Genomic DNA, 18,405 nt, shown 5'->3' with positions numbered 1-18,405 from the left:
TCCCTCCCGGCGCCCGAAAGTGGGCCCGTCCAGCCAGGTGGCGCATGCGCCCCAAAGGACGCGAGCGGCTGGGGCTGGCCAAGCGGGGTCAGCCGCCGAGGGCGCTGGACACTTCGTGGCCCGGAGCCCTCCGGCTCTGGCGCCTAGGCTGCCGGCCTTAGGGTGGGGCGTTCTCGCCGGTGAATTCCGCTTCAGCCCGCCCGGTGTGGCCGCGAGTCGGGTGAGTCTCGGGGTCGGGCGGTTCGGAGGGGCGCTCTTTTCTTGGCCGCGGTGTCCGGGGAGGCCGCGGGACCCCCCGGCCGTGCCCGCATCCCCTGCTCGCGCGCGCCCCCCCGTGCTTTCCGAGGTCGGGGCCTGGGGGCCCTCCGGGCGGCCGTTCTGCCCCAGCCCTGCGGCCGCGCGCGGCGCCGGGGATTTTGCCGGGGCGTCCTGAGCCCGGGCGTGCGCTGAGGACGCGCTGGGAGCAGGCCTGGGCCCGGAGCTTTCTCTCTGTGCGGGGATCGACCCCGCCGCTCTCCAGGAGGTGACCTCGGGTGGGCTCCTCCCCTCCCTGAGCCGTGGCTTTCTCGCTTGCAAAATGGGGGTCATCCATCGCCGCGATCGTGAGCAGGGAAGCGCTTCACGCGGTGTGTGACACGGGAGCGCTCAGTCCGTGGCGTGGTGGTTACTGTTCCTGATGATCCGGGGGGTTAGAACTAGCCTGTGGAAGGTGGGGGGCTCATCTCAGCTGCAGCGAGAGTTGCCCCCAGTCCGTCTTGCGGTGTGACCATCCGCCAACCCCCATCAGTACCCTTTTCAAGGAAAGTGGACGTTCACATACCTTTTCTTGGGTTGAGACACGACCGTGCTTGTAGTCTCACAGTAGGTGCTTTAAGAAGAGTCTTAAGTAAATTCGAGTTCTGGAAACTTTCGTTTAAAAGGTTCAATGCATAAAAGACGTTCGCGCTGGCAAAGGAGTTCTGTGGTGACCCCCCTTGTGTCTCCTGTCCTGTACACATGGGCTTCTGCGCTTAAAATAAGCCTCAGATCCATCCTTTTAAAAAAGCGTGTTGAAGTTTGAGCTAATTCTCAAATCTATGGTCATCCTAAATTCAGCATTCGCACATTTATTGGGCGTTTAGTAGATGCATTTACAAGGATATTCCCTGGCTAGCCTGTGATTCTTTGAGGTGCGTGGACGAAGATTTTCCTCGGAAATTCATGTAATCTGGCAGAGTGCTTAGCACCTAGGAAGTGCCCGTAACTGTTCAAGGAAAGATACGAACGACTTGGCCCATTCCTTATGAGACTGTGCGGCGGAAGGGAGTCCTCCAGTCTGTCTCCCAGGTTGCTCTGGGTAGCAGGGGGCATGGTCTGTCCTCTGGGAGCGCCAGCCACTTAGAGCATCTATTTCGATTTGGGCCCTTGGCAGCTGTGATAAGTAGAGGTGGGTGGGGTAGCTGGTGTCGTCTGTTGGCTGCTTCTGCTGAATATGGTGCATCGTTTGAAGTGGTTGGAGAAAAACTAATTTAACTAATTCCAGAGCTTTCAAAAATGTAGGCTTTTAAAAAAATACATTTTAGAAAGCAATAAGTATTAGTTTACCGTTTTTCCTGGTGAACAGATTCTTCAAATTCTGAACAGGAGACTTTGGCCTCCTTTTTTGCTTGCTTTAAAATGACGTTAGAAATTGCAACTGTAGTGTAAATTTCTTTCTGGTGAAGCCAAACAGTAACAGAATCTTTCTAAAGAAAACCCAAGTGGCATTCAAATATAGGGTTTCCTCACTGTGATTATAGATCTGCTGAACTGTGTTATTAGAATGTTTACTCCCTTTTGTTTACTAGAGTTATTGTATTGCTTTCTCTTCGGTTTATTGATTTTCTAAAATTGTGCCACCTGGTGGTTGAAATCTTCTCTCTCTCATAGAATACTCATTAGGAAGATTTTTACGTCAGAGTCTTGGTAGAATAAGGTGAAGGACTGAATAAAATAAGACTATAATTTCTAAATCTTTAGTGAGAGTAACCTACTGCCTCTACCCTCCAGCTTACCCCCAAGTAAAAGTTAAAATTGCTTTGCAGGGTCATATTATCCAGTTATCAAAACATCAGATTGTCACAGCTAAACATTTTTAAGAGTTTCAGCGAACTGCTTGGCGTCAGTGTGTGCATACTGGAGGAAGTGGGTGGGGTTGGCAGGGGTGGGAAGTATTGTAATTGTGACAAGTTAACCCTAAATGGCAGTGTAAAGGTGGGACTGAAGTTTTGTGTTTAACTAAATAACAACAGTTTGAATGGAATTTATCCCTCTTTCTCATGCCAACACCCATGGGCAAAGCATTATCACAAATAATGTTTCCTTCACTTTTGTTTCAGTCGTGCGGCTGAAGTTCGTAATTACCTTGGCAGTATCGTTTTGAAATTGTTTTCTGCCTTCTTTATAGTAACAACTGTTTATCCTTTGAGTGTGAATTTTATTTTTGGAAACGGTGTAACATCATTTAATTGTGAACCTAGATTTGAGAAGAAACTTAAGAACACAATTCAAGAAGTATTATACTCTTGACATCCTTAATTGATGTGGCCAGTCTCTTTTGGGCACGTCAGGACAGATATCAAGGGCTTCCCGCAGCATCCTGTTTCGTTGTTGGACAGCTCCATGAAGATGACTTCTGCCTCTGTGACTTCCACCCTTTGGTTTCCAGTCCTGTCCTCAGAAACACCTCAGAGTAAATTCAGGTCACCCTTTCCCATCATGTGACAGAGCATCTCAGATACACAAATAATGCTTTACATATGTCCCACTCACTGTTCACGATTTCAGATACTCTCACAGAGGTTATTGTAAACCTCATGGTCACACAGAGATTATAGGTCAAGAACTAATTCCATTTTGTGGAAGAAGAGACTTAGGTCTCAGAATAAGTAACCAAAGTGACATAACTTGTGAAGAGCTGAGTCTACCACTTTCGCCTCCAAACCCAGCATCTTTTCCCTTCAAATCCGTTGCTTGTCCTGCTTAACCAGGTTGTTCTTTTATCTGTCCCCTCTGTTGGGGGCTTCCCTAAATTGGTAAATATCCCCAATTTCATTAATGGTTCCCTGTTTAAACCTAGTTTCAGAGCCATCTCCATCCTGAGCATCCCTCAGGAATATTCAAATTGTCAATATTCTGGACATGGCAGATAGGACGAACACAGTACTGTTCTTTTCTTGATGTAGACAGCTCCTCTGTTTCTAATAATACAGGAGAATATTAAATTGACTTCTGTGGAACCTAGGCCTAGAATTAGGGCCTGTTGCACTTTAGCCAACCACAGGATCTTTGGGAAATAGTTCCTTCTATCTGAATTTATTTCATTCATGAAGTGCTACGAAGGCATGTCTTTCCTATTTTGAATGTGGGAAAAATCAGTCATGGTGAGAGATTACGTTGAGTAGTAACTCTCACTGTGTGACCTGGGGCTTAGTTTTGCTATGAAAATTTGAGTAATGCGTATTTTGACCTACAAAAAGGCAATTTCTTCTGGTTCAACTGAATTTAAAAAGGTACCTACTTCCTAAGGTTATTGGGAGGATTATAACACTTGTGCCTAGCACATGGTAAGTGTTCTACAAATTATTTTCTACACTAATAATGTAGATATATTCTTATAGCTTTGAAGAAATTTTAAAAATAAGAATATGGAATATATAGCTTTTCTTAGGTTCATAAAAAATTACTTTGAGTTATAGTGTTATTAGAATAGGCTTTTAAAGATGACTGCTGGGAGGTATCAGCACTCATTCAAATGTGTTCTAAGAAGAATGCCATTGTTTTATAGTTATGGTTTGTACATTACACCCAAGAGTACAGCAGTACATCTCTGTAAGCACCAAAGGGCAAAGCCAGATCACACAGAGTGCACGGAAGGGAGCAGAGGGAAAGGGTGAAGAGAGGGAAAGGGGAAGAAGAGAATCTCTAAGTAAAAAGATAGGGGGAGGAGAGGGGAGTGAGTGGTAAAGCAAGGAGTTTGTTAGATAAGGGATAAGGTAAGTGTTTAGTGCTTTAGGGTAAGTGGTAGCTTTTTATCAAGAAAAGGGAAAGGAAATTATAGGAAACCATTTTCTTCTTTGATATAGTCATCTAGAATAAATAAATAAATAGGAGGAAAGATGTCTTATTGGTACCCTGGCTGGGTCTACAGCAGCATACATATTTGAAGTAAACTTTTCTTATGGAGGGAGGAAAAATATCTAACATGATACGCATTTATGCTTATATGCAATGTGCACGTATCCCTTTACATCAGCAGCCAAGTGTCTTCCCAAGTGTTTACTTTGCTAATTAAAGAGGTCATTTCGGTACATCATAAGGTTGTTTCTGAACTATAAAAGCATAAATTTGAGGGCTGGTTGATAGAAATATAAAAAAATATTTTGTCAAATGTATTTACAAAATAAAATATTAAAGACATTTTCTAGGTGACTAAACCAATGTTTATCTTCCTTCAGAAAAAATAAGTCAGACAGGAACTAGATAAGTAATACTATATATAAGTGTAGGTGGATAATATTGTATAATATTAGATGACTTGAATTGCTGAACTGTGTGAGACCTAATTTTTCTGAGGCAAAAATTTATATTAATTGAAAAGACTTTGCAGTCAGTGGCAGGCAAGTAAGACTTGAACTTGGCCGTATTTCCAGTTTCCATTTCAAATACTCATCTCTCAGCTGGGCGCAGCTCTTACGTACGTACTGTATGTAGTCTTTTGAATCTCGCTGCTTTCGTTTAGCTTAGTGCTTTTGAGGTTCATCCATGTTGGCGCATGTATCAAGTTCATTCCTTGTAATTGCTAAATAGTATTTTATTGTATAGATATACCACATTTGTTTATCCAGTTACCTAGTTATTGGACATTTGGATTGTTTCCAACATTGGCTGTTAGGAATGATACTATGAACATTCACATACATCTCTTTGTGTGGATATGTTTTCATTTGTCTTTAGGAATGCAATTTCCAGGTCATATGATAAGTTTGCATTAACTTAAGCAACTGCAACTGCCAAATTGTTTTCCAAAGTGTCTGTACTATTTCACATTCCCAATAGCAATGCATGAGGTCCATTTTCTCCACATCCTAACCAATGCTTGGTATTGTCTGACTTTGATTATAGCTATTCTGGTGGCTGTGTAGTGCTATCTCATTGTGGTTTTAATTTGCATTTCCGTAACGGCTAATGGTGTTCAGCATCTTTTCATGTGCTTAATTAACCAGACCTGTATCTTCTTCAGTGAAATATCTGTTCAAATTTTTTGCCCATTTTGGGGGTCCGTTTTAAACATTGGATTGTTTGTAGGCATTCTTTATATATTCTAGATAGAAGTCCTTTATCATATATGATTTGCAAATAGTTTCTCCTAGTCTGTAGCTTGTAGTAGATTTTACTTTTTAGAGCAGTTTTAGGTACACAGCAAAACTGAGCAGAAAGTACAGAGAGATCCCATATGCCCTCTGCCCCTTCCCCCCATCCTTGCCTGCTGTCAGCATCCCCCACCAGAGTGGTATGTTTATTGCAATTGATGAACCTACATTGACACATCATTATCACCCAAAGTGTCGCTTGTCTTTCTTCATTTTCTTAATGATGTTTGTTTTTTTTTTTTTTAAAGATTTTAGTTTTCCTTTTTCTCCCACAGCCCCCCGTACATAGTTGTGTGTGGGTCCTTCTAGTTGTGGTGTGTGGGATGCCGCCTCAGCATGGCTTGATGAGCGGTGCCATCTCCGCGCCCAGGATTCGAACTGACAAAACCCTGGGCCTCCGAAGCAGAGCTCAGGAGCTTAACCACTTGGCTACGGGGCCAGCCCCTTAATGATGTTTTTTGAAGTGGGAATGTTTTTAATTTTGATGAGTTTTTACCAATTTTTTCTTTTAAGGATTGTGGTTTTGATATATCTAAGAACCCTGCCCAACCTAAGGTCATGACTTTCTTCTGTGTTTTCTTTCTCGAAACTTTTAAGAGATTAAAGCAATTAATTGAATCTTTCTTTTGTTAATCTTTTCTGAGTTAAAAAGAATAAGTTAAAACAAGAATAGGTGAATAGTACTACATAACTATAGCAGACACCTCAAAATAATACTTTTGCTTTGACCTTGGCTGCTAATTTTCTGCTTTGTGAATGAACCAATTAAACTTAATTTCAGGTTCTGATAATTGCATTCTATAATTCTAATAATGATATTAGAATTCTAGGATTATTAGAATTATTATTCTAATATTATCTATTATTATTCTAATAATTCTGTAATTCTAATAATTGCATTTTATAGATATATCTGCTAAATTTGGAAAAAAATTTCACACTTGCTTCTTGTTTTTCTTCATTGTTTAGTTAGATTTTTCTTAGCCAGATTCTAGGAAGAAAATCTGTATTCACCCTAATGTGAGACTGACTAATGGCCCTTTGATCCTCTCAGAGGAATATACACTTTAAAAGGGTTAATAAGCCAGTTCTCTTAATTGGTAGAATTTCATCTGAACAAATGAGTTGTAATCAATTTCAGGAATGTGGGAAAATGACTGAAGTTGGACTTATTAATATAGGCAAGCTGTTTTTGTTTGAGCACTTGTTTCCAGGATTGGGGCTCTTGAGGAGTCCTGCTTTTTTCTGAACCTGCGAGTTTTCTAAACACTCCTGATAACTTGCTGAATCTGTTAAGTGATTGGCTGAGGAAGCAAACTGAGGCTCAAGTTTAATAATTTGCCTAAGGTCAACATTCTTTTCTGATAAAAATCACTGCAGGTTCTTACTGAAAATAGTTTTAGGTCGCACTAACGAATATAGTCACACATACTCAAGACACTCTTGTATCCACAGGTTGCTCTGCCGTGCTCCATCATCTTCTAAAGATGCATCCTGACTTATCTCCACACTTGCACACTGAAGAATGCAACGTCTTGATTAACTTGCTTAAGGAATGTCACAAAAATGTAAGACTTCAGAAAAATGACCATAAAGCAAAAATGAAACTTAGGTGCAACACACTGATGTAAAATGTTATCTCCATTAATGGAAGGGAATGATAATGTCTTAGTAATGCATCTTAGCTTAGTACAGATAAGCAACTGATGCTTGTGCTTTTTTTTATTTTGAGCCCTGAGCTAACATCTGCCACCAATCCCCCTCTTTTTGTTGAGGAAGATTCACCCTGAGCTAACATCCGTGCCCATCTCCCTCTACTTTACATATATGGGCTGCCTGCCACAGCATGGCTTGATAAACGATATGTAGGTCCACGCCTGGGTCTGAACCAGTGAACCCCAGGCTGCAGAAGTGGAGCACACGAACTTAACCCCTTTGTCCCAGGGCCAGCCCCAAGCTTGTGATTTTTCAGAAACCACTGCCTTTTATGATTAGTAAAAATCAAGCATGATAGTTTGTTAGGGAACTCTTGAAATGCTATGTAATACCTTAGAATCCATGTTCTTATAATAAAATACTTTCCTTTTCCTAATTTCAGGGCACTAGAACAATTATGTTCAGCTCTGACTCTTCTGGTCATAATGAAATTCTAACATTTTCTATTCCTTGATGTCTACCATTCTATGTTTAAAGGAAAGTGAAACTTTCTTTGTAAGTAGGTATTAGCTAGATTTAAATTATGATTGGCCTAATTTGACAGATTTACTTAATTGTTAGTGGAATGAAAGTAAAATTCCATGGTAAAAACCAAAATAGAAAAGAAGCCCATTTTTGGAATGCTTTAAATTAAGCTGGTATCTTTATAGATGTCAAATATTTAGCTTTTTTCCCATGTGTTTGACACATGAGACAGTTATAAAGAGCGTTTATGTTTTTCTTTAACTTTGGATGATGCATTATTTTCCTCATGATATTTATACAGTGTAGATATATCAAATTATATAATAACTATCATTTAAATGAGTAGAATTTTAAGACTAAAAATAAGGCAGTAAGTGATACCCATGACCTGTGAAGTCAGATATTTTTACTGGTTCAACGAATGTTGTTGATGACAATATACTTTAGGCAAACTATGTTTATCATACAGCTAGATCAAGAATTGATATTGTAAGTCTTTAACTTTAGCCGCTCTATGGGTGTGTAGTAATATCTCATTTGGTTTTCAATCGTATTTCCCGGATGGCTGATGATTTTGAGTATCTCTTTGTGTGCATATTGGCCATTCATGACATCTTGCCCATATTTAAAAATTGAGTTGTTTGCCTTATTATTGAGTTGTAAGGATTCTTTTTATCATTCGATATATAAGTCCTTTGTCTGGTAAGTGTATTGTAAATATCTTCTCCCAGTCTATGACATCCTTTTTCGTTTTCTTAAGGGTGTGTTTCAAAGAACAGTTTGTAAGTATGAAGAAGTCTAATTGACCAGTTTTTTTCTTTTATTGTTTCTGTTTTTTGTGTTTTAAGGATCTTTGTGTATTTCCTGGTCACAAAGATTTTCTTCTATTTTTTCTTCTGGACGTTTTATAGTTTTAGCTTTTTCATTTTAGTGTGATTCATTTCAAGTTAGTTTTTGTGTGTGGTGTGAGGTTTGAGTTAAGATTTCTTTCTTTCCCTATGGATACCCAGTTATTCTAACACCTTTTATTGGCAAGTGTCGCCTTTCCCCACTAAATTGCCTTGGTGCCTTTGTCAAAAATCAATTGACCATATGTGAGTGGGTCTATTTCTGGGCTCTCTAGTCTCTTCCACTGATTTATATGTCTATTCTTAACACCACTTAATTACAACGGTATCTTACTGGGGCCACCTGGTCCTCTGACTGTTTTGTCCTCTTTGTCCTAATTCACTTTCCACACTGCATCTAGAGCAGTCTCTCAAACATGAATTTAATTGTTGTTCTCCTTTACTGGCTCCCTTTGCCTATAGAATAAAATGTAAATTTCTTACTTTGTGTATCAAGACCTTCATGAAACTGGCCTCTGATTATCTCTTGAGCTTCCCCACTCTCCTACGCCTGCCTTCTCCTCCCCTCCTTCCTGTGTGCTTTTTTCTGCAGTTGTGGAGCATGTTTCTCTCTTCCACGCTTTGTATTTGCTTTTTCCTTTCCTTAACTTAGAGCCTCCTCACAATCAGCACTTCCCATTTGGTAGACCAGGCTTTAGCACCCTCCAGGTTTTAGTCAGCTTAATTTGTTATTTCCTCTTCCTTTTCTCCTTTCCTGGCCTAGATTCACTTGGTATAGTCACTCTATACACCAGTAACATCATACATAGTGCATTTCCTACTTTATAGCAATTGTTCTCACATTTTTTGGTCTCAAGACTCCTTTACATTCTTAAAAATTATTCAGGACCCGAAAGAACTTTTGTTTATGTAGGCTGTGTCTGCCAATATTTACTGAAATAGAAATTAAAACTGAGAAATTTAAAAATATTAATTTAAAAATTAGAATAATAAGCCTGTTACATAGTTATTTTTCACAAAAAAGATCTTAGTTTCCAAAACAAAAAAAAAGTGAAAAGAGTGACATTGCTTTTGCATTTGTGCAGTTCTCTTAAATGTTGGGCCTAATAGAATATAGCTAGATTCTCATATCTGCCTCTACATTCAATCTGTGTTGATGTTATACTTCATGTAGCTTCTGGAAAATTCTACGGTACCCTTGAGAGAGAATGAAAATGAACAAAACAAATAAGATCTTTGATTAATAGGAAAATAGTTTTTACCTTATGTGTCCCCTGGAAAACTCTTGGGAACTCCTCTGCATCCCTGGACTATACTTTGAGAACCACTGCTTTATAGCAGTCACTTCATTATTCGTCTTTTCCTTCTGACTGTGCACTGTGAGAGTAGGCCCAGGTCCGCCTTGCTCAGTGCTGTATCCTTAGTGCCCGGGACACTGTCTTCCAGACGTCAGTCGATTGAGTCACTTACTCAGCCAGCCAGCCAGTGTGGTTCTCTAGAAATAGCCGTCAGGCACTAGTGGCTTCTGCTGTGTGTATATGAGAGAATTGCAGCCCGTGGACATTTCTTTTACCATCCCCACTAGGGCATTTTGGGCTTGTTTTTCATGTAATGTCAAATAGTATAATTCTTATTTGGGTTTAATGTTGAGGTGAAAGCAAAAGTATAAATTAGTTTTGTCTTAGAGTTTTAAAATAAGATGTATGTATATGGAATGATATAAATAAATGTAAACTAAGCTATGAAATATTGTCTTAAAAGTCTAACCCTTTCTGTTATTTCTGCTTGTCCTGAAGGTGTGTGAAAATACATTGTCCCTGTTTATTTGTTGTCAAGGAAGTAGTTTAGGAAAAATACACGAGAAATAATTATTCTGAAAAGGCCATTAGGTGATCTGGTGGGAGATCTAAGTCTCTCTTAAATGCTCGCCAGAAAAACTCTGACCGTTTATTCAGAGTGGACCAGAAAAGTACATTTAAAGTGGCAATGAAGCAGGGAAAAAAAGAAACAGCATGAGGCATAGCTTCCTAATTATGTGTTGCCTGGTTTCTGTGAAAGCCTTAATTAGAAAGAAAAGGAAAAGATGTGCCTGTTATTACCACTACAAGTTCAGCATTTATGGCATGTCATTATAGGAGATCACCATGCTCTCTGACCCACCCTTAAAAATTGTGACGTGCAAATGCACTAATTATGGCCCTTCTAAAATTTAGGATCTTAACTTCAGTCATCATCTTAATCTGCTTTGCAGCATTCATACTTTTTGCCATGATAATAGTCATAGGAGTTGAAACCACTAGGAGATTATTTTTGCTTTTCAAACAAAGCAGACTTTGAACTTCAGACATAGATTTCTTTATATTGTGAGTTGGTGGCTTATTTATGTGGCCCATATAGGCCATCTAATAATAGTGTTAGGTGTTTCTGATGTATTTTGATGACGTTTTGAACAGGGGCAAATGAGAAAGTGGCTTTGGCACCAAGCATTTATTAAGTAACCCTTCTGTGGGACAGTAGTTGCTAGTGAAGAAAGTTGCTTGTTGTGTTACTATGGCCACACTTCGCTTTGACATTACTTCCTGTAATACAGGATGGATTGTGCTGTGATTTTTAATATGCGCTTAAAGAAAGGGGTATTAGGAAATAAAATTGTTTACACTCTTGTCGTTGTGAGGATTTGGCAGGTTAATAGGCTTCCCTTTTATCAAAGAAAAGTTTATTTTTCATTTCCACTATAGAGCTCTATCTACTCTAGAGCATTTATCCCTCCTTTGTAGGAAGGGCAGTGTAAGCCTGTTTACTTGTATATTTTATACTTGTGATTTAACTGTTTGCTTAGTAATAAGGTGACACATTAAACACATTTCTATAGTAATAAATATTTAAACTCTATGTGCCAGAGACCTTAGCATATTATGGGATGAAATATTTTATGCCTTTTCTTCCTTTTAGCACAGCATTCTGAAATTTTTTGGTCATTGCAATGATCTTGATCGGGAGATGAGAAAATGCTTGAAGAATGAGGTAAGAAAAGTGTTAATATTTTTTTTTTTTAAGATTGGCGCCTGAGATAAAACTGTTGTCAATCTTCTTTTTTTTTGCCCCTCCCAAATCCTCCCAGTGCATAGTTGTATATTTTTTAGTTGTGGGTCCTCCTAGTTGTGGCATGTGGGACTCTGCCTCAGCATGGCCTGATGAGCGGTGCCATGTCTGCGCCCAGGATCCGAACCGGCGAAACCCTGGGCTGACAAAGTGGAGCGTGTGAACTCAACCATTCAGCCATGGGGCCAGCCCTAGAAAAGTGTTAAAAGATGGAAATGGTTAAACAATAGAACAGAACATTTTGAATAATATTATATGTTACTGCCATTATTAAATTTTTTTTCCAAATTTTAGGGTAACAGAGAAAATTGACTTTATATGTATGTCCTCCCCTAAAACCAAGAAGAGAAGTGAAACGTCTTCCAGGGACAGTTTTAGAACATTGCTATTCTTTTGCATGCATGTAAATAAAAACAACTTCCTTATCATAATCACTGGAAGTCCTCTGGGTGAGTTTTAAGGTTTGGGAAATTGACTCTCTGTTCAGCAGAAAGACTTATGTCAATCAGCTCTAACAGGTAACTAAAACTCTCGGCCTCAGTTTCCTTATATAACTTGTGAAAGATCTCTTTCCAGCTTTAAAATGTTTAATTTCTTTCTAGTTATGGTATGTACAAGCCATAGGGATCGAATTTGACTTGTTTGGAAAGAATCATTTCCTGCATCCAATTTTAGGTTATGACTTGGACTTGGCAAATAGCCAAAGTACCTAGTTCATTGTCTTTTTAAGGTACTGCTTTAAGGTACTGCTAACCAAGCATTTTTATTTTATTGTATTTTATTTTTTTGAGGAAGATTAGCCCTGAACTAACATCTGCCAATCCTCCTCTTTTTGCTGAGGAAGCCTGGCCCTGAGCTAACATCCGTGCCCATCTTCCTCTACTTTATCTATGGGACGCCTACCACAGCATGGCTTGACAAGCGGTGCCATGTTCGCACCCGGGATCTGAACCGGCGAACCCCGGGCCGCCAAAGTGGAACATGCAAACTTAACCACTGCGCCACCGGGTGGGCCCCTAACCAAGCATTTTAAATCTTTGAAAAGAAATTTAATTCTCTTTCTGTTTTGTACATCAGATGTTTTATGTCCAGAACCTTTACAATCTATAACTACTAAAAATCTGCCTTTCAGTTTTCTTTCATTTTCTGTAGTTTTGAAATTTTTTTCCTATTTAGCCTCATATTGAAAGTTATTAGATATGATCTATGAAGCTGTCTAGCATCTGTCTGTCTTCATTTTTTGTATTTTCCACTTTAGGGCCTTTTTTTCTTTGAGGAAGATTAGCCCTGAGCTAACATATGCTTCCAATCCTCCTCTTTTTGCTGAGGAAGACTGGCCCTGAGCTAACATCCATGCCCATCCTCCTCTGTTTTATATGTGGGACGCCTACCACAGCATGTCTTGCCAAGCAGTGCCATGTCTGCACCCAGGATCCGAACCAGCAAACCCTGGGCCGCCGAAGTGGAACGTGTGAACTTAACTGCTGTGACAGTGGGCTGGCCTCTAGGGCCTTTTTTTTCCCCCCTCGTGGAATCCCTTTCCAGTGTCTTTACTGTTAGAACTGTCTGAAGTTCTGAGTTGGGGGTAATAGTTTTGTGTGCACAAACATGTACCTGTAGAAGTGCTTTAAACTGATTTTTGAGAAGAGTTTTTCCTTCATATGTGAAGGCTAGTTTATATGGAAACTACACCTAGGGCTGTGTGCCTGTTTTAATAAGATTATGGAAAAATAAAGCCCATGCTATTTTATTCGGTATAGCTGTTTATTTCTCACATTCTTTCAGTTGTGTAAGATGGCTTTTTCCCTAAGTTTAGAATTTTTTCTCCTTATAGTTCAATAATTGTGCCATTGGTTTGGTGATTAGATCTTCATATGAAATCTTCTTCCCAGGTGGTCCTGAGCTGTTAGTGACTGTTTGGTAGAATGTTGTAGATACTTTTCTTATTTTATCTGAGTTCGTTTTCATATAAATTTCAGATTTTCTCCTTGACTTATTTTCTCAGTTCTCTATGTGGTTTTTATGTTACTTCGTTACCTGATTTATAGATGTTTTTCTGTCTCTTCTTTCATTCTTCAGTCTTCTGAACTTGTGCTCATTTACTTCCTCTCTGCTTTTACTGCTTTCTAGTTTACCATTTATTGCTTCTAACGCTCTCCTTCTGCCGTTTCCTTCATGTGTCATTTGAGTGCTTCGTTCCTGGGAGCCTTTAACTGGGAAGGCTCTGGCCCATCTCTTGAGCTTGTCTTTTAACTGGGAAGGCTCTGGCCCATTCTCTTGAGCTTGTCTTTTAACTGGGAAGGCTCTGGCCCATTGTCTTGAGCTTGTCTTTTAACTGGGAAGGCTCTGGCCCATTCTCTTGAGCTTGTCTTTTAACTGGGAAGGCTCTGGCCCATTGTCTTGAGCTTGTCTTTTAACTGGGAAGGCTCTGGCCCATTGTCTTGAGCTTGTCTTTTAACTGGGAAGGCTCTGGCCCATCTCTTGAGCTTGTCTTTTAACTGGGAAGGCTCTGGCCCATTGTCTTGAGCTTGTCTTTTAACTGGGAAGGCTCTGGCCCATTGTCTTGAGCTTGTCTTTTAACTGGGAAGGCTCTGGCCCATTCTCTTGAGCTTGTCTTTTAACTGGGAAGGCTCTGGCCCATTGTCTTGAGCTTGTCTTTTAACTGGGAAGGCTCTGGCCCGTTCTCTTGAGCTTGTCTTTTAACTGGGAAGGCTCTGGCCCGTTGTCTTGAGCTTGTCTTTTAACTGGGAAGGCTCTGGCCCGTTCTCTTGAGCTTGTCTTTTAACTGGGAAGGCTCTGGCCCGTTGTCTTGAGCTTGTCTTTTAACTGGGAAGGCTCTGGCCCATTGTCTTGAGCTTGTCTTTTAACTGGGAAGGCTCTGGCCCATCTCTTGAGCTTGTCTTTTAACTGGGAAGGCTCTGGCCCATTGTCTTGAGCTTGTCTTTTAACTGGGAAGGCTCTGGCCCATTGTCTTGAGCTTGTCTTTTAACTGGGAAGGCTCTGGCCCATTCTCTTGAGCTTGTCTTTTAACTGGGAAGGCTCTGGCCCATTGTCTTGAGCTTGTCTTTTAACTGGGAAGGCTCTGGCCCGTTCTCTTGAGCTTGTCTTTTAACTGGGAAGGCTCTGGCCCGTTGTCTTGAGCTTGTCTTTTAACTGGGAAGGCTCTGGCCCATCTCTTGAGCTTGTCTGTGCTCCTGTGTTGCTGCTTTTGTTCTTTCGTTTGAAATAATCACTAATATTGCTTTTGCAGCATCCTCTTTCGTTCTTCCTAATTGTTTGGTTTGGTTTGGTTTTTGGTTAATTGACCTTCCATTCCATCAGCATTGTTTGGTGGAGTTTTGTGAATAACATCATATTCATCCTTTTTTTTCCTTCTTTTATTCAAGGGCCATCTTGGCTCTCTTTGAAGATGTCTTAACATATATTTTAATACAGACTGTATTTTAATTTGCTCCATGACTTATTTTATTGGCCTGCTACAACGTATTATCTTCTGAAGACTAACCCTTAAGACCCTCCTCCCAACCTGATTGCTGGGTGCAGCCCAGCATATGTGGTTAAAGATAGATATCAAATACTTTTCTCAGAGCAGGTATCTCTCCATGTTCTAGCATAGTGACTTTTTTTAAAAAAACTTCATAAAGTAATGAAACACCCTTTCCCCCCAACAATCTTAGTAGGAAAATTAATGTATGAGAGATCAAAGGAATGATTTTGGTTAAAGGGACCTGGTACTTTATCTGTAATTTGCAGTGGCCCTTTGATGAGGAAGAAAAAGTTTGAAAACTACCATTCCAGAAGATGTGTTAGAACACTTCAACCAAAACTTTAGACCTAGAAAACTTCTTAAAGATTATCTAGCCCAACTCCTTATGTTTGAGGTTACTGGACCAGAAGATGAAGTAACTCAAAGGCACGAATCACCACACCATTGTCTTAGGGGTACTGGGAGAGGGGATCTGCTCAAGTCCCTGCTTAGCTCTCTCCCACTAGTTTTTCATTTCTGTGGCCTCTTTCTCTGTCTCTGGCTCCTAAAATATTTTGATGTCCAGCGGTTCGTATATACTCAGTTTTATCAAGTTGAATTAACTTTTTCCACCTCTGCCTAGGGACCCTTTATTTGCCTTTAAAATATGTCTGTTTTGGTGTATATATTATAAGCCTGTAAATATATTCATATACAAACACTTATATTCAGTTTTCTTTGCTTTAAACAAGTGCTTTTTCCAAGTGCCAGGCTCTGTGTTTGCTGTTATTTATAACCTACTGGCCAGAACAGAATATTAGGCTGAAAACCTCCAAGGTGAAAAGTGCATTTAGATCCAGTTGATTACAGAAACCTAGTTGTTGAGGAGAATCAGGTTCGATGACTATTCATGACGAAAAAATCCTAGGAAGGTCCGCTGACTGTAAATTTCCATATGAACCAATAGGATAATATGGTGGCTAAGAGCCAGTTACTCTTCTGATAATATTTATGGAAATGTAAGATGTCGAGGTCATGAGAACTAGTAGGCCCACTGTAATCCACATCTGTCAGACTGTGTCGAGAGCACTGTGTTTCATTCTGGTTGTAGTTTTTTTTATAAGAAGTATTGATATTTAAGTGCTCTATAAAAGGTGCTTTATAGATATTAGAAGGCAGAAGCCATGTTCTGTGAACAGTTGTAGAAAGCAGCAGTTCAGCCTGAAAAAGAGGTAGTGAGTGAGGTATCTGTACTCAGATGTTTGGAAGATTATAGCAGGCAAGAAGAAATAGAGGGCAGGAGGAGGATTTACAGGGAAACGCTTACTGCATAAAAAACTTGGGAACAAGTAGAAGTGTCCAGTAATTAAAGAGGCTGCGTCTCAAGGTAGTGAGCTCTCAGAACTACAAGCACTCGAGCAGAGGTTAGAGGACATTGCTGTGAGCTCCTGCAGAACAGGGACAGGAGTCATCCGTCTTCAACATTTGCTGAATTCATATTTTGGGAGGAAGTTAATTCAGTAAATATTTGTGCACCTATTAGAATGTGGGTGCTTTACTGTATCGAATGAAATTGTACTAGATAGCCCTCTAAGGTCACTGTTTCCTGTCTCAGATTTAGTGAAATAAGAGACAAATAAGAATTTTGTCAGCAAAACCATTATTTGTATTTTGCAAATATTTAATTTAACTGATATAAATGGTGATATAATCTGCTGTCTCTTTTCTCCCCCTCTTCCTTTTATTTTCCAGTACATGGAGAAGAGGTCCAAGAGCAGGGAGCACGGCAATGTGATGCGAAAGAGACTTTTTAATCCTCCAGAGGAATCTGAAAAATAAATTATATTTTTACTGGATGGCTTGGTTGAGAGAAGACCTAAAGACTCTTGGTTGATAACCAAAAGAATCCTGTCTCGTTTGGTCTCCAGAATCCTTTGAATGGAAAATGACTCGTGAGAAATGGAGCCATGGAGAAATATGGAAACCCTGGCTTCTGACTGTCTGTTGGGCAGGGCCTTTAGTACTCTCTCTCCTCTCCCAGCACACCTGACTTCTCACACGTTTCTTCCCTTGCTTAAGCCAGTTAACATTTGAGTAACTTATCTCCTTCAATAAAATAATTGACTTTAGTCATTCTTTTTCTGTTTTCTTAGACTCTCCTGGAACTAGGGCAAAATGGTCCCATTAGACTTTCGTTTTTGACAACGTGGCAATCTGGAGCTTACACACTGAAGACACAAGCTAGGGCAAAGAGTTTGGGGAAGGCCCAGCCCAGTGGCGTAGCAGTTAAGTTTGCGTGCTCTGCTTTAGGGCCCTGGGATTTGCCAGTTTCGATCCTGAGCGTGGCCCTACACAGTGCTTATCGAGCCATGCTGTGGAGGTATCCCACATATAAAATGGAGGAAGATGGGTACAGATGTGAGTTTAGGGCCAATGTTCCTCAGCAGGAAAGAGGAGGATTGGTGGTGGATGTTAGCTCAGGGCCAATCTTCCTCAAAAAAAAAAAAGTGTAGGGAAATCTTAGCTGTGTTAACTATATAAAAATGTTCCAACTTTATTGTTTTTATTTATTTATTCTAAGGAAGATTCTCCCTGAGCTAACATCCATGCCAATCTTCCTCTTTTTTTTTTAATTTAAAGACTGGCACCTGGGCTAACATCTGTTGCCAATCTTCTTTTTTCTTCTTCTCCCCAAAGCCCTCCAGTACATAGTTGTGTATTCTAGTTGTGAGTGCCTCTGGTTGTGCTATGTGGGACGCTGCCTCAGCATGGCCTGATAAGTGGTGCCATGTCCACGCCCAGGATCCGAACTGGCGAAACCCTGAGCTGCCAAAGTGGAGTGCACGAACTTAACCGCTCGGCCGTGGAGCCAGCCCCAATCTTCCTCTGTTTTGTATGTGGGTCACTGCTACAGCCTGGCCACCGACGAGTGGTGTAGGTCGATGCCAGGGAACTGAACCTGGGCTGCCAAAGTGCAGCACAATGAACTTAACCCCTAGGCCATGGGGGCCAGCCCTATTCTTTTTAAAGAGCTGTTTTCTGAAAGGTTAAATGTTGGACACTGATGAAATTACATCTGGTTAGGATTTAAGTCTTTGGCAGACTTTGCTTCCCCATTTGGTTGAATGTGCCCATCCTGGGTGCCAGCTAACTCCTGGGCATTAACTTTAGGCCAGGATGTCTCTGCTGGGTACAGGGCTCTTCTTTCCAGACTAATTTCTAGCAGTTATCCTGCCAGTGTTATTTCTGCCAGGTGTTTCTGAGACCTGTGACAATCTGGAAGTCAGCAACTTGCAGCCTTGGCCACAGCAGGGGCTCGATCTTGCCAGCTAAGGTGTCAACAGACTGACCTGTGAGCTCCTTCTAGTGGATTTTATGTATATGTCCAGGATGAGGCCTTGTTGGTGTTAGTGTTTGA

General features: G+C 40.5%; 1 protein-coding gene across 1 annotated transcript; it reads left to right on the top strand.

Annotated features, from left to right (window-relative positions):
* The first annotated feature begins 51 nt into the window (after positions 1-51).
* Positions 52-17,116, top strand: CMC2 (C-X9-C motif containing 2). Its single transcript, XM_014845260.3, has 4 exons — positions 52-220; positions 6,846-6,958; positions 11,372-11,443; positions 16,740-17,116. The coding sequence occupies exons 2-4, from the start codon at positions 6,878-6,880 to the stop codon at positions 16,824-16,826; spliced, it is 240 nt and encodes a 79-aa protein (XP_014700746.1). The 5' UTR covers positions 52-220; positions 6,846-6,877; the 3' UTR covers positions 16,827-17,116.
* Positions 17,117-18,405: the final 1,289 nt, after the last annotated feature.

The sequence above is a fragment of the Equus asinus genome, chromosome 28, assembly GCF_041296235.1.
Source record: "Equus asinus isolate D_3611 breed Donkey chromosome 28, EquAss-T2T_v2, whole genome shotgun sequence".
In the NCBI taxonomy this organism is placed as follows: Eukaryota; Metazoa; Chordata; class Mammalia; order Perissodactyla; family Equidae; genus Equus; species Equus asinus.
This window is presented reverse-complemented; position numbering and strand designations above follow the sequence as displayed.

Coding starts and splice junctions, on each gene's coding strand:
- CMC2 (XM_014845260.3), top strand. CDS start 6,878: ATGCATCCTGACTTATCTCCACACTTGCACACTGAAGAATGCAACGTC. Junction 6,959..11,371: donor TTAAGGAATGTCACAAAAAT/GTAAGACTTCAG, acceptor TCTTCCTTTTAG/CACAGCATTCTGAAATTTTT. Junction 11,444..16,739: donor GAAAATGCTTGAAGAATGAG/GTAAGAAAAGTG, acceptor TTTATTTTCCAG/TACATGGAGAAGAGGTCCAA.